Genomic DNA, 27,880 nt, shown 5'->3' with positions numbered 1-27,880 from the left:
TGAGGCAGGTCCGCTTTGCTGGTATCAAGCAGGTGAGAGAGAGAAAAGCTGAAAACACACGTCCACACAAGTCCAAAAGAATTTAGAAAAAATAAAAAATGGGTGATGAAGTGTGAACGGCTAACCACAAATCCACTGTTAATAAGCATAAGTGATTTACCCCCCTCCGTCTTCTACACGAGTCCTACAAATGCAGATGTAGAGAAACACGGGGGGGGGGGGGGGGGGGGGGGGGGGCACGGCAAGGTGCTGTCATGTGAGCTAAGCTGTCAGAATACAATCTGGAAAATTCCCTAGCAGTGAAAAGCTTTTAAACATCATTTACATGTGAATTACCCTGTCTGAATAAAGGCCTTTCTGATTCTTGGTAGGGGTGCATAGTGAAAGGATCCAAACAGAGGATCAAACATTTAGGAGTTGTTCAGGGCTAGAACCTTCTTGATTAACAAAGTGGCGGTTTAGGACTGGATCATCGGCAATTTAGCATGTCAGTGCCATTATCAGAGGCTCTGGTAGTGAAGAAAAATAGACTAAGAAAGTATAATAAGTAAAAACAGAGCTGGTCCACATTCATAAAGTAGTAACCGAAAATGTCAATCAATCAATCAATCAATCAAAGCTTTATTTATAAAGCACCTTCCACGACCCTGTCGGGAAGCCCAAGGCGCTGAACATGGTACATGAGAAATGTGAAACATGATGAATAAATCAATAATAAAAACAATTCAAATAGTGCAAACAAGGTAAAACATTAAAGTAGAAAACAAATGGGTAAAACAAGGGATAAAGAGACCAATGAAAGCAGGGAATTAAAATCAACATAAAAGATGGCCAAATTCAAACACGTTCAGGTAATGTCAAGTGGAGGAGATGGGTTTTTAGGCGACTCTTAAAGACTGGCAGAGATGGGGACAGCCTGACTGAGGGTGGCAACTGGTTCCACAACACATTCTCACACCCAAAGCATCAAAATATGACACGTGTGACCAAGCCTCGATATACGACGATTCGGGACGCCCCAGCACGTCAGGAGACGACGATCAGGGACACGCTGATAGGGTGGGGGGTGGGAGTGTGTGTGTCTGTGGGGGAAGGGGAGGGGGGGGGGTGCAGGGAGGTCAGAGCCTTTCCAAATGTTTGTCTGGGTTCTTTGGTGTTGTGCCTTTTAATCCTAATCAGTTAAAACAAAGGCAGCTAGACGTTTTCTTCATTCTTGGAGATTCATCGACCCCATCTGAGAAGCATGGTCAGTTCTAATAGTAAACGATGAGATTCCAAGTTTTTGACAACTTTTTAAATGGGAAAAAAATTCAAACATCAATTCCCATCACCTGCCTCCTGAGGGTTGGCAGTGTCTTTGTTGTCCAGGCTTCCTGAAGATGTGAATTCCTGTTAATAAAGTCTGGTTATTAGATTCAAAGCTGATTTTCAGGTACTGGAGAGTAGAAACCGGAGAACTCCTCTGGCTAATGTCAGCTTTTCTCATTTACAGAGTTTTTTTATGCTCAACAAAATGGAAGAAAGACGTGCATTTTCCCTTAATGAGTCAAAATATGAATACAGAAATATGTATACATGATATCAATGCCAGAGTTCACGGAAAATGTATTTTAAATTAAGTAAATGTAAAAGTCATCCAGTCCCTCCAATTAATTTCTTATGTCTGTCTCTTTGGGAATGTGTTTTTTGCAGATTCTTCTAATAAAACAAAATCACCATAAGCCCTAAAGACCAAGTTCGCTCATTTTTAAATACATCTGCAGGGGTTTCTATTGTAAATTAATGCCTTGTGAGTTTATCTCTGTGGGTAAAAAGCTCCGGCGCTCCTATTTCAGGAAGTAAACGTGAGCCAGAGGAGTAGGGAGAAGAAGAAGAAGAAGAAGAAGAAGAAGAAGAAGAAGAAGAAGAAGAAGAAAGTATCATTTCTATAGCGCCTCTCAAGATAAAAATCACGAGGCGCTTCACAAAAACAAAAAATGCGAAAATATAAAAAAGAATTGAGAAAATGGTTAAAATATACAGTATTTAAAATGAGCAAAAAATAGGCAATTGTAATTAAAAAATGTTAAGAAAGAGAGAGAGTGAATAGGAAAAAGAGAAATCAGTGGATCCTGAGGAAGGTGGAATAGGTGGGGAGAGCAGAATAAAGAGAGTGGTGAAGAAGGTCATACAAAAGCCAGCTTGAACAAGTGAGTCTTCAGCTGATTTTTAAAGGAGACCACTGAGTCCACTGATCTCAGGCTCAGTGGGAGAGAGTTCCAGAGTCTGGGGGCTACAGCAGCAAACGATCTGTCACCTTTGGTCTTTAGCTTGATGTGCTGCACAACCAGTAGGCTTTGATCACTGGACCTCAGGGACCTGCTGGGGGTGTAGGGACTAAGAAGATCACCAACGTAAGATGGTGCTTGTCCATGTAAGGCCCTATAGACCAGAACCAGGATCTTGAAATGAACCTGAAGTTGACTGGCAGCCAGTGAAGCTGGAGGAGAAGCGGGGTGATGTGGGTGTGTTTGGAGGACTTGGTCAGAAGCTGAGCACAGGCATTCTGAACCACCTGTAGACGGTTCAGGGAGGTTCTGCTCAGACACGTGAAAAGAGAGTTACAGTAGTCTAAGCGTGAGGAGATGAAGGAGTGGAGAACTGTCTCAAGTTCAGAGCGGGACAGAATGGGACTCAGCTTGGCAATGTTCCTGAGATGGAAGAAGGAAGAGCGAACAAGAGAACTGACATGAGAATCCAGGGTGAGAGCCGGGTCAAAGGTCATGCCAAGATTCCTGACAGAAGGTTTGGTGTGGGAAGCAAGTTGACCAAGAGAGTCTCTGACTTTGGGAACCAGCTTGTCTGGGGCACAGATGAGTATCTCAGTCTTATCTTCATTCAGCTGAAGAAAGCTCCCAGCCATCCAGGTTTTAATAGAGTCTAAGCAGGTGTGTAACAGCTGCAGCTTAGACATCTCATGGGGCTTAAAGGAGATGTACAGTTGGATGTAAGGGAGGCGGTGGAGGACCTAAACTTGGAATGGAAGGGAGCAGAACACAGCATGATTTGGAGTCTTATTTCCCGATATTCAGACATTTCGCCTTTGATAGGAAAACAGCAACACAACTCTACCACTGATTCTGTTTGCTTTGCAATGTTGATGTTTCATCTCCACAGATAATACAAGCCTGTGAAGTTGCTAATGCTAACAGTTAGCTTCTACTAGCTGAGACGTGCTCTACTCTCTCCTGGATGCTAAAACAACCACAGCCTTCCCATTGCACTTTCAGTTAGTCTACTCAATCAGTAGTGTTATGCAGCTGGAAGGCCTGTATTGAATGGAGTCTGTTCTCATGTTTCTTACGTTTTGTGTTAAGGCATCTTAATGTTTTTTTAAGGTGGACAGAGTACACTGAGACAATTTCCCACGTTTACGCACAGTTAAGTTGTATCTTATCTTAAAACTTAACTAGTAGCAGCTTTAATCCTCCTGGCTGTTTAATGATGAAAAATAGACAGAAAAACTGACAAAATACATTAAATGAATATATCACCTTGACAAAATCAAGACTGCACAATCTGGCCTTGGACCCAAACTGCCACTTGCACTGCGTGTCTGCGTCGTACAGCTGACCAGGAAGCTGTTCAGGATACTTGTACTGACCAATTTGCTTGGGCTCGTCCCCAAGGCAGGACGCCTGGGCTGTTCTGGTGAGCACAGCACACCGACGGGGTCAGAGCATTAGCAGCTGTGGGACTAGTCTGCCATCTGTTTGTGAGGCCTACCCAAGGAAGCGGCTGAGGTACTGTCGGCTGCAGGTGGACCACGAGAAGACCCCGTTGTTTCCAGCCAAGGTGGGAGACATGATGTTGCCTTCTGTCTTCCGACAAGGGTTCCCCTCTCCGTCGTGGATCATCCCAAAACTGGAAAAGAAAATAAACTATTTGACACTCTAGAGTGTATTTTTTTCCTGTAAAAAAGGTTGTTTTTCCTTATAATTGTGACATGATACAAAATATTGAAAAATGAAAACATTTAAACATCTAGATCAGAAAGCCTGGTCGCTCCCAGGATTGGGCACGTTTTAGTTTTAATCGTGTTTCAACACACTTGGGTTTCAATCAGCAGCTGATTAACAGGCTTCTGCAGAACCTGATGAGCTGCTGCACGAGTGATTGAACCATTGAATCGAGTGCTGGAGCGGAGAAACCACTAAAACATACTGGATAGCAGCCCTCCAGGCCCAGGATTGGGCACTCCTGATCTAGATGTTAAGATTTTGACATATTTTGTTGATTTTAATCAATTTTTTGCACTAAAAGCTATAAAACTGAAAACCAAATAAATTAAAAGCATTTTTTTCAGTAGTAGTATATCAAACTAAAATATATTTCATCCTATCCACTTTTTAATTTAACCATCTATTCCTGTATCTGAGTTTTAACTTCATTTTCACGATCATCCGCTTGTGCTCCCCACAAGTTAAGGTCCTAATTTAACAATGCATGGCACTTTTTTAGGAGCAAATTTGTGTTTGGTGCATCTGTCTTATTCACAAAATCCTCACGAAGGGACATTTTCCCCAAACCAAGCAACAAACCAATGAGCACCTAGCTATTACATTTTCCCAGATTTCAAAGAAGCATTCAAGGAAATAATGTTTGTCTTGATTTTTATTCCAAGCCTATGAGCATCAAACAGCTGTGCTGTTTGTGATGCAATTCACTGAGAAATACAGCTAGTGGTGTCTTTTCCGAAGGTAAACATCCTTGCTGCCTTCGCTAAATTAGGGCAGGCATGTCTGAAAAAGTCTAACTCATCAACTTTTGAGAGATCATTCTGAAAAGTTGATATGTCTTTAAAGACGCTGTCTAAATGTGGGGGACAGCTCATGATTGCTGAAGCATTGTTTTTTAATCTTCCTGGAATGTCACAGTAGGGTTTTAAAGCAAGACCCTGTCCTTCATTTAATCCTTCATCAGCAGCGTGAAGCCACTTCAGCTGTGTCTTTCTAATAATAACATGGCCCACGCGTAGAAGTTAAAGTCACGTTAGTCATCACACACTGGGGAAAGTACATCTCTGCATTTGACCCCTCCCAGTGGGGAGAGGTGAGCTACAGCTGTGGCTCAGGAACTATTTGGTGGTTTGACCCCCCACACCCCCCCACCCCCCACCCCCCCACCCCCAATCCAACCCCTTAAAGGTGAGTGCCAACCATGGAGGCATTGGGTCCCATTTTTATAGTCTTTGGTAATACCTGACCAGGATTTGAACCCCGATCTCCCAGTCCCAGGAAGGATACTCACCACTAGTCCACTGAATGGTGAAAAATTACTAAGAGATATTAATTGTAAAATAATGAAATGCTCATGAACTTTGTGCATGTGAGGTTATTTTCTTAAACACACTTGTGTCCAGACTCGTGAGCGATGGTGAAGGCCAAGCCCAGTCCTGTATCCTCATTGATGGTGCAGCTCCTGTATTTACTGCACATGCCACTGATGGGAGCAAAACCTGCAGAGCAAATGATGAAAAAAAATCAAAAGGTCAAATTAGCTTTTAATGAAAATTATGAGAATAATTTCTTTCTGCGTTGCCTATGGTGAGAGAGCAAAGTTCATGAGAAGTAGTTCATAAGAAAATTAGTTTCCCACAAACTGACAGGGGCAGCCTGACAATCCCAGGCAATCTACCGTTGTCAGTGGTGCTGACATCCACCCATTTCTGTAATCACAGGGGTGTTAAGCTTCGTTCACACTGAATAGGGAGCAAAGGCAGCTTCTGTATGGCTTCTGCATGGATCAAAAATCAATGAGTCCAATCAGAGCATTCACACACGCTACAGCGCAGGTTGGTTCCAGATGCGGAGCTGCAGAAAGTTTCTGCATGGAGTCTAATTTTTGTGGACGCTGCATGCAGATTGCCATGTAATTAAAAGTTGAATATGGAACAATTGAATCAAAAGCTCTATTTTTTAATTTAAATAATACCTCCATGGGGTGTTAAGTGGTGCGCAGAATGAAAGCACAGTATTTCTTTTAATTGGAGAGGGTGCTCCCTGCACAACCACAAAGGCGGAGCTTCACCTAAAGGTGGAGCTGCACCAGAGTCAGCCCCGCCCATTCCATCAGGGTCAGTCAAACTGCTTCCAGTTGTCAAACTCAAACCATATTTGGAAATGGCGCAATAGCTGAAATTACTTCTACTGGGACATCACCAGAAAAACTATACACCCCATCTACAAAGACTGAATAGTACAGGATATGTGGAGCAAACTGTGGTGAAGTGCCTATGGTGTCCGGTGTATAGTTTTGCAAAGGTTCACCTCCCGGTCGCGGTGTTAACTTTTTTCTTCTTTTCTAGCCACACTTGCCAGTATTATGTTTTCAACCCTTTACTGATAAACTGTTTAAAATAAAAGGACTAATCTGTTTGTTTTTTACTTTCTTTGTTTATTTAGCCAGTGTTAATCCAGAGTTTCAACTAAAATGCTGCTTAGGAATTACCAAATTCAAAGAACCTTTAGAGACATGAAATATTTTGCAGAAAATAATCAATAAAATTAAAATATAATTAAATTAATTCTGTTTCAGCTGGCTAAATGAATTACTGCTGACCCCACCTGGAGTCGAGCCGTCGTCAGCAGAGCGCAAAACTAAACTAAAGTCAGAACATTATGCCACTAGACTACCAGAGCTCACACAATATTCAGTTTGTCTAAAAGGCTGTTGTAGGAGCGTTTTGTCAGCGCGGCCGTGGGCAGAGATTTGCTGAAAGGAACCTTATCATTTTGGGGTATATTCAGGCTTTGTCATGTAGCAAATTATTTCTATCTTGCTTATTTGGAACATAGTATTAACAATTGTTTTAGTAACAGCTGTAATTCATATAGGTCAGGATAGTTAGCAATAAAGTTAAAAACAGAAGAAGTCAGCAGGCTGGGTTGAGTTTGCATGAATGGGTGGGGCTGACCCTGAAGCAGCTCCGCCTTTGTGGTTCTGTGGCGAGCCCTACTTGTTTAAACTCTATATTTTAACAAAAAACATAATCAAACATTCAGTTTGACGTGCATGACACAGGGTTTATATTTACATCCACCAGCCAATAGAGGGCACCATTGCAGGTTGTCAAATATGGTAAACAGTCCACTCGGTACAGCGAGGCTGGCACTGTGGAAAATGGCGGACTCTGCAAGTCAAGCAGCTGCTTCTGTGCCCAGAAGATGTTGTTATCCTCAGAAAAGTAGCGACCATAAAAGATCTAAAACCAGTGTTTAGGTGAAGTCTACAATAGATGGACCCAAATAAAAATGGTCACATATCTGCAGCGAACCTGGTATCCCGACGGCTGGAAACCTTGTTCTATTGTTGCAATTACAACCTCCACACACTAGGTGTCACTTTGTTGTTCATGTTCCATATTCCACCTTCAAAAATTTCATGAGCCAAACAGGAAGTAGGACATGGAACAGTGAGATGCATCTGGTTTATTTAAATATTAAAAGAGCTGCATTGCTATATTTTTGCTGGCTTTAGTTTTATTAATGAGAAAGTTTCCTCAGATAAAGGACGACAGGATAGAAACCCAAACATGTGCCTCGGCTTTAACATTCACCACCCTCTCACCATCATACTCTAGTATTAGAACTTAAGGTGAGGAAAGTACCATCTTACCCAGAGTATCACAGGGCTCGTTCTTCCAGGAACAAATGTCAAGTCCAGTGAGTAGTATGGCATGGTCATGCCGTTTTCCTCCTTTCCCCACAAGACCTGACTGCCACTGACAGAAACTGTTGAGGGACTGGTCGGCATGGTGATTGATATTTAATCCCAGCTGGAAAAAAGGCGATAGATGCAGAAAAAGAGTGACAGTTATAGGTGATTTTTTCTGTATCCAGCGGAGCACCACAAATCTTTGTTATAGAGTTCATTTTCAGTCCACTCACAGGGTCTTGTTCCAGCAGCAACAAGCTGACAACAACAATGTTAATGTCTGTCCCAATAGTGCCATCTTTGAAAAGACTGGAAACCTACAAAGATATGCAGATGAATTGATTGGTAACACTCCATTTTCTTTATAGTTGATAATGTTTATCTACATGCCTGGAAAGCATGCTCTTTAACCACAACAAGGACTTCTCCATCATCATATTTCTTCACTGTGCAATAGCCACATTTATAAATTGTCTTTAGTTGAGTAGTTTAGCAGCTTACAACCATTAAACACAACAATGTTTAAAATGTTAAAATTAGAGATACGTATATACAGATTTAGGAAAACACTGATCCAGACCCAGAAAACTCCCTTTTATGTTTAACTTTACTAGAAACTCTAAACTGATGGTTGATGAAAAGGTGGTGATGATGGTCTCCATAGCCAACTGGCGTTAGAAAACACAAAACTGTGATCGATTTTAGAGATAGATAGCTAAATTCGATTTTGACGCAGTGAAGAGAGTCATCTTTGCTTAAAGCTTTGCATTAAACTAAGACTCAGTGCTGTCTGTCTGCCACAATGCCTGCCTGGGTAGCTGGTTGGTTTGCTGGCTGGATGCCCGACTACAAAATACACTGAATGAATTTTAATTAAATTCTCTAAGGGCATGTAGAGCTAAGCCCTACCTGGTGTTTACAATAAAAATGCGACAGAACCTAATAAACACATATATTGAGTTACATTTTGTGAATTTTACATTGAAACTGGTCCCAGCCATAAGAAAACCTCATTATCTTCAGTACTATGACTGATTGGCATACAACTTTTCAATAGGGTTGCCACATTTCAGACATGAAAATAAAAGATGTCCACCATGCTCCAACTCTCATGTGGTGGGGGGCCTGCAGCCGTGGTGTGTTTTATTATGTACCTCTGTTTTTGTAAAAGGGTGTTTAACAAATGAATTAGTCATAAAGCTTAAGATGCTTTGCAGGAGCTATTTATTGTGAAACATTGCTGCATATAAAGCGTTACATGAGGGTACATAAAGCTTTAATTATATGAGGGGGAAGTGGCTAAACCGCCATTCTGTTAAACACAAGTTTAGTTGAGCTTAAGTTAAAACTTGATTATGAGGGGTCAAGACATAACCATTCAGCGGCGGGGTTTCATTCCCACTTGATGACAAACAGGCATTTACAAAAATGTTGGAAAACAAAAAGTGTCTTCTGTAAAGACAGGCTGCAAAGGGGAACTGTTTCAGTCTAGCATGACAAAGTTGTCCTGTTGTTCATCTATCCATCCATGCATCAATTCTCTTCTGTATATATGGGGTCAGGTCGCAGGAGCAGTAGCTTAATCAGAGAGGCTCGGACCTCCCTCTCCACAGCCACTTGGCCAACTCCCCCAGGGGAAGGTCTTCATTGGCCAGTCGAGACATAGAGTCCCGCAGCATGCCCGGCGTCTTCCTTTGGGTCTATTCCCAGTTGGACATGTCTGGACAACCTCACCAGAGAGCCATCCAGGAGTCATCCTAACCAGATGCTCAAGCCACTTCAACTGGCTCCTCTCGATGTGGAGTAGCAGTGGATCTACTCTGAGCCCCTCCCAGATGACTACGCTTCTCAGCCTATCTCACCCTGGGGAGAAAACTAATTTCAGCTGCGACTGGGTCAGCTCTCTTTTCACCACATGACTCATGAACAAGACCCTGAGATACTTCAATTCCTCCACTTGAGGAAGGACCTCGTCCCTGTCCTGGAGAAGCCGTTCTACCCTTTTCCAACTCAAAACCATGGTCTTGGATTTGTCCATCCAAATCAGGAAAATCTGTTCAAGTGTCAGACTCCAATAATCAGCTTTTTTTGTTGTTTCTCTGCTGTACACTTGAATCAGTGGCTAAACTACCTGTACAGCGACTCCAAGTGTTACACAATACCCATTGATTCAAATAATCCATCCATCTATAACTTACGTACAGAGCACGTTTTAAAACACAGTATTGCAGCTGACCAAAGTGGTAGGCAAAACTTGGCTAGTACAACCAAAAAAATAACACTGCAGACTGGACAATAAAATAAAGCAAGCATTTCAGGAGTAAGTGGAACCTTTTAAAAGACAAAGATAAAAACAGGATTAAGGGTAGGGGATATTACAAATACAGAGAACATAAAGTAAAAGAGGCAGAGAGAGGCAGTTTAGGAGCCAAAGGCAATACTGAAATAGTGACTTTTTCATCTTGTTTTCAATTCGTTTAGCGGTTGTGCCGTCCGGATGTGCATGGGTAGTGCATTCCATAGTTTGGAGGCTGTGTGAGAGAAAGCTTGCGCTCCATGAGATTTGTAAGATCCCCTTGACATCTTAAGGAGGCCAAGGGGGGAGGAAATGTGCTGGGGTGTAAGGCCTAAGCAAGTCACAGAGAGAAGGATGGAAAGAACCATTTAAAGCATTATAGACAAAGGTGAGACTCAAATGTAACCCTGCATTGCACTGGAATCCAGTGTGGAGTGTGTAGGCAAGGATGCAGGTGATATGACAACATCGATCAGTGTTTGTGAGGAACCTAACAGATGCATTTTGGATTTTTTGCAGCCAGATAAGGCAGGAGGCATTTGCCCTGGTCAGGATGTAATTAGCATAGTCCAAGCGAGATGTGATAAAAGCATGGATGATTGACTCTAAAGCCCCATTCAGACAGGCCATGAAAAACGGAAATGTTCCGGACTCTGTCCGTAAGACCCTTGTGTCTGAATACAAACATCCGGATAACGTGTTCCGGAATTTAACCGGACGAAGCCCCTAGTAACAGGTCCGGACTTGTTACGGACATGGTGGCTGCTTCAGACTGGTGAGGTAGAGTTCCGGACAAGGGGGAGGAGGAGGGGACCGGGGGACGCTGTGCGCACCCAGATACTGTAGCTCGCTCCTGTAGCATGCGGCGAACCACGGCAGCTCGCTTCCTACGGTACCGTCTAGACGCGCAACGGAGCGCTTCACACCGCTTCAGTGATTCCTTTAACCATTGAGCTTCATCATCCAGGTCTCTTATGCGTCTTCGTGTGCGCAGAATTATGCTTAAGCGCCTCGTGATTTTTATCTTGAGAGGCGCTAGAAATGATATTTTCTTCTTCTTCTTCTTAGCATGAGTCTGACCCCCCACCCCCCCACCGCCGTCAGACATCTAGAACCTTTCCCTGCTGTGTGAACGCAGCCGAAAGGACAAGTTCCGGTACAAAAGTGGTGTGTCTGAAAACACAGTTCCGGTTAAAAACCGCATTGAATTGTCCACAAATGTTCCAGAATGTCTATATGAAAAGGGCTTCAGTGGGGTCTCTTTAGAATACGTCTCAGTTGTATTTTACGGCAAAGTTGCTAAAGCAGAATCTAACAGCAGCGTTAACTTGGGGCGACATTGTTAAGTCAGAATGTAATTAAACCCCCAGACTTGTGACACAGGTTTTGATATATAAAGAGGGTAGCGAAGGAGTGCTTAGTGGGTAAGAAGGGTGTTTAGAGTTGAAGATGATCACGTCAGTCTTACTGTTGTTGAGTTTCAAAAAGGTTTGTGGCTAGCCAGCCTGTAACCTTATGTAGGCAGTCCACAAACCAATTGGAGTAATTGTGATGGTTGAGTGTGATGTAAAAGCAGTGGTCCAAGGATAGAGCCCTGAGGGCCCCCTCCAGGATAGAGGAGCACAGCTAGAGGAGTGTTTACCAATGCTAACTAGAAAGCAGCAGCCAGAGAGGTAAGAAGTGAACAAGTTGAGTGGGGTCCCAGGAACACCCAGCCATGATTCAAGTCTATCAACTAAAATTGAGTGATTGGCAGTATCAAAGGCAGGGGAGAGATCAAGCAGTAATAGCAAAACGTAGGGGCCAGAGTTGATAGCAACCAGAATGTGCAAACATGAGCAGTGTCAGTGCTAAATTTAGGTCAGAAACCAGATTGAAAGGTGATGGTTGTCCAGATGTTTTGTCAACTGTATGTGGCGTAGATATTTCTCAGTCACCTTGGAGATAAATGGGGGCTTTGAGATTGGGTGATAGTTTCCACAGTCAGACATATGTAGACCTTGTTTAGAAGTGGTAGAACCACCACTTTCTCAAGGGCCGATGGAAAGATCCCAGATGAAACCACATACAGTAACTCAAGCAATAGACTAGGGGGAAGGCAGTCATCAGGAGAGCCAGAAGGGTTCATTGACCTCATTAGTTTAGTCAAGGCTTCCAGTGAGATGGAGCTAAAATCAGAGAGCTGGGATAGGCAGGGCGGTATTTCACTAGTAAATGTTCCTACGGCAGGAGGTTAGACCTGATGTTTTGGACTTTGCTAACAAAGAAGTTAAGAAATTCAGTACAGACAGCCACAGACGGGTAAGGTGGAGTTAGTCAGTCAGTCATTTAAGGACAGAACACAGTTGATGACACCGTACCATTTCTTTTGATCAGGCCGGTGTGTAGTAACTAAGCCAGCGTAAGATTGTTTCTGGTGAGTCTGACTGCCTTCTGATAAAAGGGTTAACAGTTGTGAAGTGTGCAATTTGTCTTAACGCCACCTTCATTTGTAGATCCTACACTGGTGTTGAAGGACACAAGTTTCATCATTGGGCCATGGCTCACAGGTAGTTTTACTACGCCTGAGTAGGTGAGAGGTGAATGAGACCGTCAGCTAAACAAGAGGCCAACTGAAAAATAATAGAAGGGGAAATTTACCTAGAATAATGGCAAGATGAGTTCCTAACTGGAGAAGGAGACGTTCCAGGGATGCTCAAGTGAATGGGGATGTGGTCAGAGGATCAACATACAGGTCAGTAACACAAAATCCAAAGGACAGATTTAAATCCAAAGTATGAGAGCAGTTGTTAGTAGGGTCCTCAACCAGCTATTGTAGGCCAAAATAATCCAAGTCAAAAAAGTCCTTCACCAGCAGCTTCAACGGGCAGCAAATGTGAATATTAAAATCACCAAGTACGAGTCCACCGTCGTACTTGAGGAGCAAGTCTGCTAAAAGTTCGGAAAATTCCTTTAGAAAGATGGAGCTGCATTTAGGGCGGAAGCATTGCAACACCAATATGGAAGGAGTAAGAACAAGGTCAAAGGCTGAGACGTCACAACTACTAGGGGACACAGGTAATGAGAAGGACCTCAGTCAGGTCTGTTGGAGCACAGGAACCACTAAAAAATGTAGGACAGCGGTCCTTATGGGTAAGAGTTTTTTTCCCTAGTCTCAGTAACTTCATACTGAACCATATTCAACACCTCACCTCACAAGACCACCAACACAATAAATGTGGCTAAAAGCCAAAACAAAATGAGGTAACAGACATGTTCTTTTTTTTTATTAACTCTAGCTTTTCTTGTACTTAGCTTAATCAATAGTCACCTTGCAGATTGTTGATACAAAACAATATTTTTCAATGATGGACAACAGACCAAACCCATTTCAACAAACTCCACATGCTATTGAATCATTGCAAGCTCCTCCTTTCCTTCCCCTCCCTTCTCCTTCCCCACTCTCACCATATTCATGACGGTCAGGATGTAGGTGGTGACATTCTCCCTGCCGTGGTTCTTCAGCATCTTCCTGTCTGCCACAACCACGGTCTCCACATTCAGACCTCCCACCCTGTTGGAGTCGATGGGAGACCTCTTTGCCCGCCCTGGCTCTTCCACCTCCGGCATAGGGAACTCATCAGGCATGATGAATGGATCTTCTACAGGAGGCTTGGGAGCATCTAGGAAAACATAAAAAGAGAAGGGGAAATGATGCAGGTAGGGCACATTCTCCTGGCGGGCATAGAGGAAGACATAGGTATTCTTTTGTTTAGCAGATTAAACAGACCTATATTTGTGCTTTTATGCTAGTGCATGACAATACTGAACAAAAATGTTGATGGTGAATAGTTGATTTTTACATCAACAAATATTTAAGGGGTGTTTATATGAAGAGAGAGGGTTCCCTTACATACATTGCTTGTGGCGTCCGCAGAAGTGTTGCCTCTGCAGCTTTCCATGTTGGTAGTCATGATGCTTTTGTTGCTGCTGATGGTGAAGAGGAAGACTTTCCGATGTGAAGGATCTTCGGTGAACAACATGCTCTGCCGAGCGCTTGTAAACCACATGTGGATGGTGACCATCAGGGGTGCTGTAGTTGTGCTGCTTGGCTAGATGTTGAGGTAGTGGAGCTATTAGGTAGTCCTCCTTAGAGACACGAATCAAACCTGACTGAAAAACACAAAATCATGAACAGTAGCTGTTTTAACAAAACAATGCCTTCAATTTGCTGCAAAGCCGTGGCGGCATCAGTAAGTCTTAGGTCATTTATAAGTGGCTGTGGCGATATTTTGGTGCAATCGTGTCATTTTAATACATTAGGCAATGGTGTGGTCTTGTAAAAAAAGGCTAATTAGTACAAACTCATAAATGTGTTCCATGTTATTCAATACAATTGCAAGCGTAAACTTTTAATAAATATATGTGTGCAAGGCTAAATATGGTTACTGTGAAGCAGTGAGCTACAAAATGTATTTTCTTTATCAGAAATACTTAAATCTCTTATTCACTCATTATTTCAACACATTTGCAGTGGTCTCTAGTGTGAATGTTCAGTGAGTCATTCTCCATGGGAGAAAGAGCTATGGCACCTCCTTTTTCACAAAGTGAAAGCTAACCAGGAAGGATGGCAGGGTTTGGAGTTACTCACTAGTGTTCATGATATTGGGACATCTCACCACTGATTGGCTAACAATAACCCACGTCTTCAGTTGCTTGTGTTTGCTCTGCAACGTTGATGTTTCATTTCTGCAAATAGCACAAGCCAGAAGGAGTCCTGCCACGGAGTTGCTAATGCTAATGGTTAGCTTCTACGAGCCAAGCTGTGCGAGTCCCTGAATGCAAATTTACAGTGTGACATAGACCTGTTTGACTTTTCTAATCCAAGAGTTTCCTCGTTTGTTTTCTTAATGCAGAAATCAGGGGAAGAAGACTCTTTTCACATTCTGCACTGATGTGAAACTCGGATTTCAAACATATCCAGTAAAAACTGCTTCTCAGTGAACTTGCTTTTTAAGAAGGAGTTGAGCTGATAAACTATGTTTGTGTTTCTCAGGTTTCTCTTCATAAAAAGCAGGTACCACTGATGAAGTAAGAACACTTGAAAACTGCAGGAAAGGCAACAGAAAGAGGGTTCACTCTAAAACAAGTGTTGTACAGGAGATACATGTTTGATTTCCAACTATTGTTTCGCTAAACAGGACTTTGATGCTTCATGTAGTCTTCAAAGGATGGCACACTAAAACAAAAAGTGTTTTATTTTAGCTGCAATATGTTATTTGTATTTTTTAATATACCAACCCATCTTTATTCTCTTTTTCACTTATTTTCTTTAAATAAGCATAAATAAACAAATCTTGCAACACATTGAAGATTCCCCTTTACTCTCTTGAATTTGTGTTCAAAAACAGCCATACACATGAGATTGTCTGGCCCACCATGGTGGCACCACTGCTTTAGTGAGTCATGAACCACTAAGAGAGAACCTGCTTCTTAGTTTACAATTTTAAGATTGTTAACAGCATATTATTGCCATAGATGTTACAAAAGATTAGCAGAAAAACGCAGTCATAAATGGGTGAAAACTATGTATTGGTTGCTGAAGCTGTTTGTGTTGTCATTATATCCTTCTTTAAGTGGCTTACAAGAAATGTTTGGCGCCAGAATCCCTGCCACTATGTTGTGGGACGGAAGCTAAAGATCAACCAAACACAAACTTAAGCCCCTAAATTTATTCAAACATTGCACAGTTGTGTGCCGTCTCGTTAGTGTTCTAGGATGAGTTTTGATGGAGTTTACTTCAGCTCATGGCCCTGCATAATTAATAGCTCATTCAGTTCTGATGTATTCATATTTATACAGTGCTCAGCATAAATGAGTACACCCCTTTGAAAAGTACTCATTTAATCAGGAGCTCAGTGAACAAAAGAACAATTTCCAGATTTTTCATGAGGCTGGGTTTCATTGAACCCTTGTTTTACTCCATAAAATGAAACTAAGGTTAATAATATAACTTAGTTCAGTTTTACTAAAATTGGTTGAAGCAAGGATAAATACACCTCACATTAAAAACTACTACATCTAGTATTTTGCAAGGACAGCACCAAGTCTTCTAGACATGGAATGAACAAGTTGGTGACATATTGTAACATCTATCTTATTCCATTCTTCATGAAGATCCTGTTTTAGAGCCTGGATGCTGGATGGAGAGTGATGCTCAACTTGCTGCTTCAGAATTCCCCACAGGTGTTGGATTGGGTTCAGATCAGGAGACATACTTGGCCATTCAATCACCTTCACCCTGTTCTTCTTCACAAAAGCAACAGTAGCTTTAGATGTGTGTTTTGGATCGTTGTCGTGTTAGAAACGTGCAGGACGACCAAGTGCACGGAGTGATGGCAGCATCTTCTCCTTCAGTCTAGAGCAGTACATTGCTGAGTTCATGATACGATCAATGAAATGCAGCTCCCCAACACCAGCAGCACTCATGCAGCCCACATAAGGACACCACCACCACCATGCCTCACTGTAGGCACCATGTTTTTCTCTTTGAAAGCCTCACCTTTACGACGCCATACAGTTTTGTAACCATTAGTTCCAAAAACAGTGATATTTGCCTCATCGCTCCAGAGTGAACAGTGCTTAATTTGTAAATGAAACGTTCGCGGAACACAAATAGTGACGTCAAACCAAAGTTCACTAAAGGCAAAACAGGTGCCAAAACACGCACGGGGGGTGTTCCGGTTGATTTGCTGGAGTTTTCGACAATTAAAAATTGTGCCCATATTTTCAAAGTTAAAACACATTTCTCTCAACAATGGTAGTTTTGCATCTTTACTGTGCCCCTGCTTAGCAGCCGCAAACTCACTGATGTGCCTGCAGCCTCTCGGAGTTCCTGCTGCTCTAAACATTGAAAGAATAATTTCATTTTCTGTTCCTCACTTCTGATTATTTTCAATGGTGTCTGTTTATTGCAACCACCAGGTACAAAAACTAACTTGTTTTTATTTGACTATTTTTCTGTCCTGTCTGTTTATTATCTTCCTGCATCTCCTCTCAATCCTAAAGAAAAACTGCTACCTGGCTTCATATATATTCACCTCATGAGTTACCTTTGAACTGCAGTTCAAAAAGATCTACCGACCGCAAAAACAGCGGAATGTGCGCTGCGCGCCGGCCGCACCAATAACTTGCGTCACCGGAGGACAAAACAGGTGATGTGCTCCGGTCCGCAGCAGCAAAACACATCAGGCACAAATAAAAGACAGAAAGCATGAAAGGACATGAGCCGACATAAACGATTGCGTGTTGAATTTGTTTTTGAGGTGGCGACACTTTGAGAATGTTACTGTGGCCGTGCTCAGGACGCAGCAGTCTGGAGCGCGTAAGAGCTCTGCGCCTCTCAGCTCTAAAATCCCCGGAGAGTTCACATAGTAATGTAATATAAGTAGAACCAGAATCATTTTCGGGCTCCCCCTGGGTGTGTAAACTGAGGGCTTCCAGGGGAGCCTGTCATCCTTTGGGGTGAGCCGCGATCCCTTTAGCTCACCCGTAATTCGAACCCTGCATATAGCATAAGTTGGTTGCGTGACTTGCGGAACCTAGCAGACAGTTGTCGGAACGGTCCTTTCAAAATAAGACAGTTCCCGGATCTTGTTCCGGTAAGATCCGGCTCAAATTAAGCACTGCCCAGTAGTCTTCGTCTCTTTCAGCATGGGCCCTAGCTAATCCTAGGTGTGCTTTCTGTGCATGGGCTTTAGGAGAGGCTTCCTTTGTGGAAGATACCCATGCATGCCATTCCTCTGCAGTGTACGTCGTATGGTGCCAAGGGAAACTCTCACTCAGTTTAGCTTTCTACTGCTTTAGCTGCAGTGAACTTGCATAGTGATTTTCTTCAACCCTTCTCATTGGAAGATGCTCCTATCGAGATAATGTCCATTGACGACCTGGACGTCTCTGTGAGATGGTTGCACTTTCATCTTTCTTTAATGTTTGGACCACTTTTGCTACAGTATTCTGACTGATAAGTAAAGCTTTGCTGATCTGCTTGTAGCCCTCACCTTTGAGTGTAAAGAAATGATTTCCTTTCTCAGATTTTGTGATATTTCTCTTCCGCTTGGAGCCATTGTTGACAGCATGAAATGGGAAGGGCTTTTCTTTGTTAAGTAACGCCCTTTTATAGTCACCTGTGGTTGAATAACTGTTAATTCGAATTGTGTAGTCTTAAGTGTGACTTTTCTCTTAAGACCATATTTGGGGTGTTCTCATTTTTTGCAACATTGAATAAATTTGTTAGAAAAATAACTTTTTTGGTGTGTGCAAGTGAAAAAATCTTGTTTGCAATCAATGACCAACATTTGTGAGAACATTTTATAGTATAACGTCTCATAGAAAATGTTGATTCTGAAAGGAAACTAAAGGTTTTCTGGCAGATGTAACGGGGTGTACTTATTTATGCCAAGCACTATACATATATGTCCATCCATTCTTTATAGCTGCTTGTCCAAAAAGGGTAGGGGGGAGTTGGTGCCTATCTCCAGCGATCTCAAGGCTAGCAAGCGAGGTATGCCCTGGATAGGTTGCCAGTCCATCCATCCATCCATTGTCTGAACCTGCTTGTCCATGTAGGGTCGCGGGGGAACTGGTGCCTATCTCCAGCGATCAGTGGGCAATCAGGCGGGGTATACCCTGGACAGAGTGCCAGTCCATTGCAGGGCAACACAGAGACACACAGGAAGGACAGCCATTCACACACACACACACACACACACACACACACACACACACACACACACACACACACACACACACACACACACACACACACACACACACACACACACACACACACACACACACACACACACACACACACACACACACACACACACACACCTCGGGACAATTTCAACAGACCAATCAGCCAAACAGTCATGTTTTTGGACTGTGGGGCGAAGCCGGACTACCTGGAGAAAACACACGCATGCACAGGGAGAACATGCAAATGCCACACAGAAAGACCCCGGGTAGGGATTAGAACCTGGGACCTTCTTGCTGCAAGGTAACAGCACTAGCCACTATTAGGGGTGTAACGGTTCACGGGGGGGTTGAACCTATTCGGTTTATTTTTTCCATTAAATATTGAATTTTTATTTGCATTATTTAAGAGCAGCAGATTAAAGTTCATAGGCGAATTTCCGCACAGACGCTGTATTGAGTGATGCATAATGGCTGCACTCTGAAAATATGATCTGAAAATTCTGATTGCCTTTCAGAGTGGATCAAACCAACTGGCTGTCGCTGCTACCGTGGAACCTGTAGAGACGTTGAATGGAGCGTCACGTTGCCCCTCCCTCCCTTCTCTCACACTGTGCAGGCATGCAGTGGCAAAAACGTAAACAAGCATGTCTGCTGAACTTTTCCCCTGGGACAATTGATGTAGAGTTTTCATCCTACAACGAGCATGCATGGAGGGTTCCATCCCAAATCCAGCATCCTGAGACTGTACACTAGCCATAAGGAAGGAAGCCGAGGACTAGTGAGTGTGAGAGTCACTGTCCAGGATTAAACATCCAAGATCCATAAGTACATCAAGGACAAGGCCCCAATACATGATGTAGTCAGTGAATGTCTCAGACAATGGCAAAAAGAGGAGGAGTCATTGGAAATACCATCATGGGAGGACAAACCCCCACATGGGATGTACCACCGACAGATAACTCAAGTGGCTTATATCAATGGCTAGAAAGAGCTGATCTGAAGGACAGCACAGAGGCACTCATCATGGCTGCACAGGAACAGGCCCTGAACACCAGAGCAACAGAGGCCAAGATCTGACACACTAGACAAGACCCAAGGTGTAGGCTATGGAAAGAGGCCCCTGAGACAATCCACCACATTACTGCAGGGTGTAGGATGCTGGCAGGGAAAGCATACATGGAATGCCACAATCACGTGGCTGGCATCATGTACAGAAACATCTGTGCAGAGTATGGACTGGAAGCACAAAGGTCACAGTGGATACCACCCCCTGAGGAGGTTGAAAACAAGAGCCAAGAGCCAAGCTCCTGTGGGACGTCCAGATCCAAACAAACAAAATGGTGATGGCTAACCAACCGGACATTGTGGTGGTGGACAAACAACAGAGGACAGCGGTTGTGGTTGATGTGGCAACACCAAAGGATGGCAACATCAGCAAAGAGGAACACGAGAAACTAGAGATATACCAGGGCCTCAAAGAAGAACTGGAGAAAGCCTGGAGAGTGAAGACATCGGGAGCGATTGGAGTGCGACCCGTGCCCAAGGAATGTGCCGCTCGTGCGGTGACCTCACAAACTGGGACGTTACTCGAGGTGAACCGCAAGCTGGAAAATGTCCTCGCGGCATTGCCTGTGATAGTATGCAAGATGGATTTGATCTCGGAGAGGGTCGCTGGACGATGTGGGGATGTTTAGAACGTAAATTGGCTTCACTGGTGGACATGAATGACCACTTAGAGACTCCAAGGCGGAGAGGAAAATGATCTCTGCCTGCCCCAAACAAAGTTATGTTTATCCTTATCTGACGCCAAAGCAGCCTCTCAAGGCTGCTTCAACACACCCCCACGAAAGGAGGAATGCCGACAGATGCTGTGTCCCGACCTTCACCCTCTTCCTTCATATTGAGACGTCTGCGGGAAACTCAATGTGCTCTCTGGTCCTTATCTCTCCCTCCCACCTGTTGGTCTGCAGCTGGTCGATGCGCCGCAGTGGCAGCTCCCATTGGAGGCTTCAGGATCCCGCCCATCCCCGCCTCTCCATCGGACTCTGAATGTTGTATCTGTGCTGTTTGTGCTTCCATGTTAAAGGAGTTTTTTTTGTATAAGAGAGTTACTCCCCGCTGGGTCTAACTCTGCTATGCCTTTTTTACCTACCCCCACTTATCCTCATGTAACACCCTTTTCATCTATCTATTAAGGTAGCGCGACTCATGTTGCGAATGATCGCAGTCACCAATTCTTGTCATGTGTCTTACCCACGTATGTCTGATCTTTGAATTGTGTGCACTGAAACTCAATTTCGTTTCTCTGTATGTCCTGCACATGTGGTAGAAATGACAATAAATGACTTTGACTTGACTTTGGTGCCTATAGTCATCTCCCCAAACTTGAGGAGTGGCTAAAGCAGCTGCCAGAAAAAACATCAGATATCTCAGTCCAGAAAAGTTCAGTTCTAGGAACAGCTAAGATACTGCAGAACCCTCAAGCTCCCACGCCTCTGGTAGAGGACCTGAGCTTGGAAGGATGAGACCTCCCACAGACTGTGTGATGGGAATTTTTTTATATTTACCGGTACATATATATATATATATATATATATATATATATATATATATATATATATATATATATATATATATATATCTTTATAGTTACACACACACACATACATTATATATATACATATATATATATATATATATATATATATATATATATATATATATATATATATATATATATATATATATATATATATGTATATATATAATGTATGTGTGTGTGTGTAACTATAAATTTTTTTATATTTACCGGTACATATATATATATATATATATATATATATATATATATATATATATATATATATATATATATATATATATATATATATATATATATATCTTTATAGTTACACACACACACATACATTATATATATACATATATATATATATATATATATATATATATATATATAATTTGAAATAAGGTGAACCCACAGAGTTGACATGTCAGGCTTTCATGTTGTTTTGACTGGCTGCTTTGATCAGCTGCTCTGAGCTACCCTCTGAACTCAGAGATGGAGTCACTGAATGCTAACTATTCCACCTGACCTCAGACTTCAACCTCATTTACTCTGCAAAGCACCAACACACACACAAAATAGCTGTGCAATTAAAAGACACACATTCATCAAATTTAATAAAAACACTTTCAAATGCATGCACCCACTGACCCTGTGACCTGATTGTGTATGAAGAAGAGAGAGAGCACTCTCCTCTAGCCAAACTGACTCCATTCCCCTCAGACTGGCAGGTGACAAAATAAACAGAAACAAGACAAAAGTGAAGCCATGGCGAGGTGTTTGTTATCAAAACAGAGGCTGGATAAATGGCAGACTGCCATCAGCCTGCCCATCCAGCCATCCAACCAACCAATTATCCATCCATTCATCCACATCCAACATCAATGCATCCATCCTAGGGCTGGGCGATATGGCAAAAATAGAATATCACAATTTTTCTAATATTTTATCACGATTTCGATTTTATCACGATTTTTTATCCATGAATAGCATAACTTCAATTGCGTATTAAAGAAGAGAAACATTGAATAAATAAACATTTATTCATATTAGGGATAATCAACACAATGCTAACACACTTATATTTTAAACTCACACCAGAGATGATAAAAGCCCTGAGAGAAACAATTACAAAAATCTGTTTTTCTCGTTTTTCAAGTTACTTAACATAAATTAAAATCGTAAACATATTTAAAGTGCAAACATGTCAATTGGAAACGTATTGTGCAAACATTAACTTGTTCAAAATACTATGTAGCTCCCAGTTGCTCATGTAGTGGATAGTTAAGCTCAAATACGGCTCTGATGTGCGGCTGGACCAGAGATCGCTTGTGGTAGCAAAAAACTGCGCATTCTGAAGATTTTCTGCAACAAGTCTCTAAATAAAGTAAAATTTTCCAGTGCAGAGTGGAGACAACCCATAGAAGCACTGATTTGATCTCATTTCAGAGAAAAATAGAACAGGTTAGATGCACCTAATAAATAAAATTACTAACAAACTCAGGAATCTTTCTTTGCTTCACTGTTCTGGTGCTGAGAATATCACTAATGCGGATCAAAGGAGATACACAGATGAATGCACCTCTTATTATTTGGAAACTACATTTACTGCAGCTGGCAGAGGCAGAGATTGTTTCTATTGATACACGGAGTTTACAGAATCATTTTAAATTGTAATAGGGGAAGACTGCAGGAGGGAGCGGTAAAATACAGGGGGTCCCAGCAAAAACAAGAAACTACGAGTCTGATGAAACCCGCTGGTTTTCCATCAGGCAGTCACGGGGCAGCTCCAACGACCCAGTGACCGAGCTCAGTCTGGCTCGGCAGAGGGTGGACGAGCCGAGGCGACGTCGTGCTCTGCTTAAGAAGCGGTGTTATTTTCCTGCTTCAGAAGAAGCGTCCAACGTGTTTTTACGCTTTCTCCGAGACATGTCACGTCGCTAAGTTGTTAGCACCGCGCGCTAAGGAAACCCTGCGTTCCTCTTCGGAACGAAAACCTCGTTGTCGCTCAGCCGCGGCCGAAGCCATGTTTGTTCACACACAGGTGAAAACAAGCGGGGCACTAATATATTACTATGACTCACTCTGATTGGTTAAGGGTCAAACAAAGGCGTGTCATTCGCCTGAGGTAAGTTCCATTTTCATTCAGAGGCAGAATTTCAACAGCAGAGCTGTGAATCGTGATAAAAGGTCTCTCAAAAATGACAGACCGTCAGATGTGTAGATCGTAAAACGGTCTAAAATCGTCATATCGCCCAGCCCTAATCCATCCCTACATCCATTTATCCATCCATCATCCACCAATCCATCCTTACAGCCATCCAACAAACCAACAATTGACTATCATCCAACTATTCTCCCATTAATCATCTTCTTATCCATACAGCACACCACAACCAACCAACCAGCAACCATCCATCCAATCATCCAGCCATCAATACAAGACTCTGAATGCTGCAGCTTGTTTGTCTCATTGTAAAGACGGAGTCTGTTTGGTAAGAAAGTTTACTCGGATGCATTGGTCATTTGGACACATTTGGTAACATTTTGCTATTCTGGTGAACTAACTAAGTAATGATTACTTTGCATCAAGTATTTCATCAAATTTGAATTACTCAAATTTCGTTTTGTTTCCAAAATTAAGTGGTGTTGGCCAAAAAGGAAAATGGCTTCTTACATCAGTTTTGCTGCAGTCCCTTAATGTTTTTTTTTCATATTTTTATATTTTAGCATTACCACAGACAAGTCAAACACAAATCTCATCCCATTTTATCAGACAGTTCAGTGTCTTGCAACAATGACAAATCATTTCATATATTTTCCTTCCCAACAAACCCTTTTATTAAGAGATTACCAAGAATGAATGATGAGAACTTTTTTCAATGTGAGATTAAAATGTAATTATCTGTTCTTTCAGCAGTGCACCTAATTTCTCCTCACACAAACGTGTAATTATTGACTTAAATGGAAACCACAAAAATCCAGCAATAAAAATCCAGAAAGCTACAACCAATCAGGAGTTACTTCACTGACAGCCATCACTGATGTATCTCCCTGTTTCTTCTCCAGAATCACCACATCTGCCAGCTCAACACTTTCTTTCCCAGCTGTTAGCAGATGGAAGTGTCTGTGATGATGATGACAGGAAATGAATTCCATCTGCACCAATGTTAAAGACGGTGCTCTGTTAGTATGTGTTTGAATTCAAAATCCTTTTGTCAGCATGCACTGGATGTTTTTTAGCCTGCCAAATCAGAGCACCACATTATGTTGTTTATGACACATGAACATATTAAAAGACATGATCATAACAGACGTGTTAAAGAGCAGGTTTGAGGCTAAACAAATGTTCAGAGAAACATATCAGGAACTCATTCTGAATAAAATGTACAAATAAATGAATTATTAAGGCTTTGGGAGTCGTTTTTGTTACAATTGTTTTTTTTTTTTCCTGCTAAACCAGACGTGACACAGGCAGAGGGAGTCCTGTTAGCTGGATCCTGAGAAAAATGTCGATTCTAATGCCGGTTCTGACACAGAGAAACTTTAAATGTTTATTTTTATACTTATGATGGACAACAACCACACTGTTATGAGCCTGCTGCACCCCCCAGAGAGCAGAGACAAGCTAGAGGGAGAAACGATGGACCAAGGAGCTGTGGTGTCAGGAGGTTCTGTGGAGTGATCGGGTGTCTCGGAGAGTGAGCGATGCTAGCTAGCTAGCTAGCTTAAACCCGTGTGCCAACATCCTAGGGTGACCATATGTCCTCTTTCCCCCGGACATGTCCACTTTTCACTCTCTGTCCGGGGCGTCCTGGGGGTGGGGGGTGGTGGTGGGGCTGGGGGGGGGGGGGGGGGGGGGGTCCTACATTGATCAAAATGTTCGGTTTGTCATCCAGAAGCAGGGATCGAGTTATGGGGCAAGATATCTTTCAGGGAAAGATCCACTTTCTGCCAATATTACAATATTTATGGACTCTCAGCATAGCGGGATTCTGTTGAGCGGAGAGGACGCAGAGCGCTGATCGTTGGCGCGCCCACTGCATCCGGCGCACGATACATTCTCAAGGTGGCGCAACAAAACATTATTATTAACACATGATTGTTCATATCTGTTTATATCCTCTGGTACTCTGTCTTTTAATCATTCCTGACGCGCTCCGCTCATCGTGTGCTGCGGTGATTTCACCTCACTGGCGCAGCATCGAAACACACTCTCCGCTTTGCGGTCAGGAGATCCCTTTGATCTGCTCAAAAGTAACTGATGAGGTGAAAAAGTAAGAATCCAGGCATCAGTTTTTCTGGAGAGTTTAGAGGAGATGCAGGAAGATGAGAGACAGACAGGACAGGAAAATAGTTAAATAAAAACAAGAAAACAAAACAAAGTGTTGAAAAGTAAAATGTTGGTAGATTTATCTCCACTACGCGTTTTCACCTGTATGAAGTAATAAGTTATACACATGTAATATTTATACATCTGATACAATTTAGATCACCTTCAAAACTCAGTCACACACACACACAGGGCTGTTTCAAGGCATTTTGGTGGCCAAGGCAAAACGGATCACTGGGTTCCCCCAGAAGCCTCTGTGTAATTCCTACCCTGTCCAGGAGTGCTAATTAAACAGTTTTTATAAAAACACCTGAGACATCACTGACATGTTCTAATATTGTCCGACGAAAAACAAAATTGTCGGACACACCGTTTCATCTGCTTCTTTTCTAAACTCACAATAATCTGTCAGTATTTAAAAGCCACTATTTGTGGATTTTCTGAAAGTTTCCATGGAGTGTGTGACACCTTTTTTTATCATTGGCCCTATCGTCTAATCTCACAGCTAAAACAAGCTTCCTAATAATCTGTGCACAGGAAGCTTACCAATGCTGTAGTAAAACAAAAGGTATAATAATTTCTTATTAATAAAACCTTGTTGCAGCACTAAAGCAGCAGAAAAATGAGATTTTGCAATAAATATGCAAAATATTTACATATAAATTGTTTTAGAGCCTTTTGTTGGCAGAATCTGATATTAATTTTAGCTCTTCACCTGGAGAAAAAAAAAGGGTCCCAACGTGGTGTGTGGTGTTGCCGTAGTGTTACGTCATCAGTAGGCACAGATCTCCTGTCCTCTTTTTTGGAAATGGAAATATGGTCACTCTAAACATCACAATGTTTAACAGATTACTGTCATGTACCACACAATTAAAATAGTATTGGTCAATTATTATAATATTGATTCTTGATTCTTAGTCTCTCATAATGACCATTTGTCAGCTGTTTCAGACCCAGAAACCAGTTTCCCCGGCTCGCTGGGAATTTTTAAAAGCTCTGCATCCTCATCTGGAGGTCGGGATTGATAGATCTAGAAATATTTTTAATATTTGTCATAATTTTATTAAGAAAGACTGTCCACTGATTTGTACGTGATCTCTATTTCTAAAACAACAACGATGCTGCTGTTGCTAAATGTCTATTTCTTTCACTTTTTCCAAATTCCGTTATCAAAAAACTGTAAAAGTTTGCTGAAATTAATAATACCAGCAAACTATATCAACAAAAATGCATGTTTTTGGAGATTCTTTAGCCAAGCTAAGGCTGTTCTGTGTTTCATATGCCTTTAACACTGACTTAGCAAGCATAGAACGCTTTGGACTAATCATAAAGAAGAAAAAAATCTATAAGAGTAGTTAGTGGAGTGTACATGTAAGTGAACCCCTCAGAGACCCTTTTGAATTAAATAGACATTTGCTTGAAATGATAACCCCATTTGGTTTGAAAAGACTGATTTTGGCCCAATCCCAAGACTCGCACTTCCACCCTCATGCCCTTCAGTTGCACATTACCGTCCGAGGGTGTGAGTGCATAGGGTGACCTCATTCTCAAGTGCAGACATTTGACCACGCTCATTTTGCATTCTTGATCCGCACTTTGATATTACCCACAATCCATTGATGCGTGGGGATTTTGAGAAGAAGGTGGAGCAAAGCTCAATGGCCTTTTCTGAAAATATGTATTTTAAGATGTTTTATGATGTTTATTCATGTTTTGAATGGACCTGCAGAGCACCAGAAAAAACCCACACAGCCTCAAAGGGAATGTACAGAGCACTTTAATGGAAGGCGTGGGTTTGTGGGGGTAGCGTGGTGGTTAGAGTTGCTGCTGGTGAGATATTGAACAGAACAACTGATGATTTCAGAACAAATATGAGTAGAGTTGGAACAACCGGAGAAAATGAAATGCATTAACGAGAACTAGAGATCAAACAGAATACACAAAACAATTCCTTTAATTTCAAAGCCTAATTTGTACTTCTCTGCAGCTAATGTAGCTAGCATCAGCTAACATGTTAACTAATGTCTAAAGCCATACAGCTAAACAGGCCCGCAGAGGCTGATGGAGACGGGCCCAACTTTCTAACTATCAGTCAAAAGTGATGGAGACCACAAGCTTGTGATTGGTCATGACGCCCCTTCCTTTCAATTCATCAACAGCAACACCTTTGCTCCCTCAGGAAAATAAAAAAACATTTAGCAGCAGACGCGGAACAGATTGAAGAACTTCTAGC

General features: G+C 42.2%; 1 protein-coding gene across 3 annotated transcripts in view; it reads right to left on the bottom strand.

Annotated features, from left to right (window-relative positions):
• The window catches only part of adamts18 (ADAM metallopeptidase with thrombospondin type 1 motif, 18), a 108,939-nt gene that overhangs the window by 60,090 nt on the left and 20,969 nt on the right, over window positions 1–27,880 (bottom strand). For 2 of the 3 annotated variants that reach the window (XM_015953947.3, XM_070554740.1), the window contains exons 4-10: window positions 13,888–14,143; window positions 13,439–13,653; window positions 7,929–8,012; window positions 7,657–7,816; window positions 5,392–5,497; window positions 3,766–3,903; window positions 3,534–3,687 (exon numbers count right to left, since the gene is read on the bottom strand). In XM_015953947.3, coding sequence (XP_015809433.3) covers window positions 3,534–3,687; window positions 3,766–3,903; window positions 5,392–5,497; window positions 7,657–7,816; window positions 7,929–8,012; window positions 13,439–13,653; window positions 13,888–14,143 — 1,113 coding nt within the window. Of the gene's footprint in view, window positions 1–3,533; window positions 3,688–3,765; window positions 3,904–5,391; window positions 5,498–7,656; window positions 7,817–7,928; window positions 8,013–13,438; window positions 13,654–13,883; window positions 14,144–27,880 lie in introns of all 3 variants that reach the window. The other variant, XM_015953948.3, reaches the window with a different exon arrangement.

Source organism: Nothobranchius furzeri, chromosome 9 (genome assembly GCF_043380555.1).
Source record: "Nothobranchius furzeri strain GRZ-AD chromosome 9, NfurGRZ-RIMD1, whole genome shotgun sequence".
Classification (NCBI taxonomy): domain Eukaryota; kingdom Metazoa; phylum Chordata; class Actinopteri; order Cyprinodontiformes; family Nothobranchiidae; genus Nothobranchius; species Nothobranchius furzeri.
Note: the sequence above shows the minus strand (reverse complement) of the source record. Positions and strands in the feature narration are given on the sequence as shown.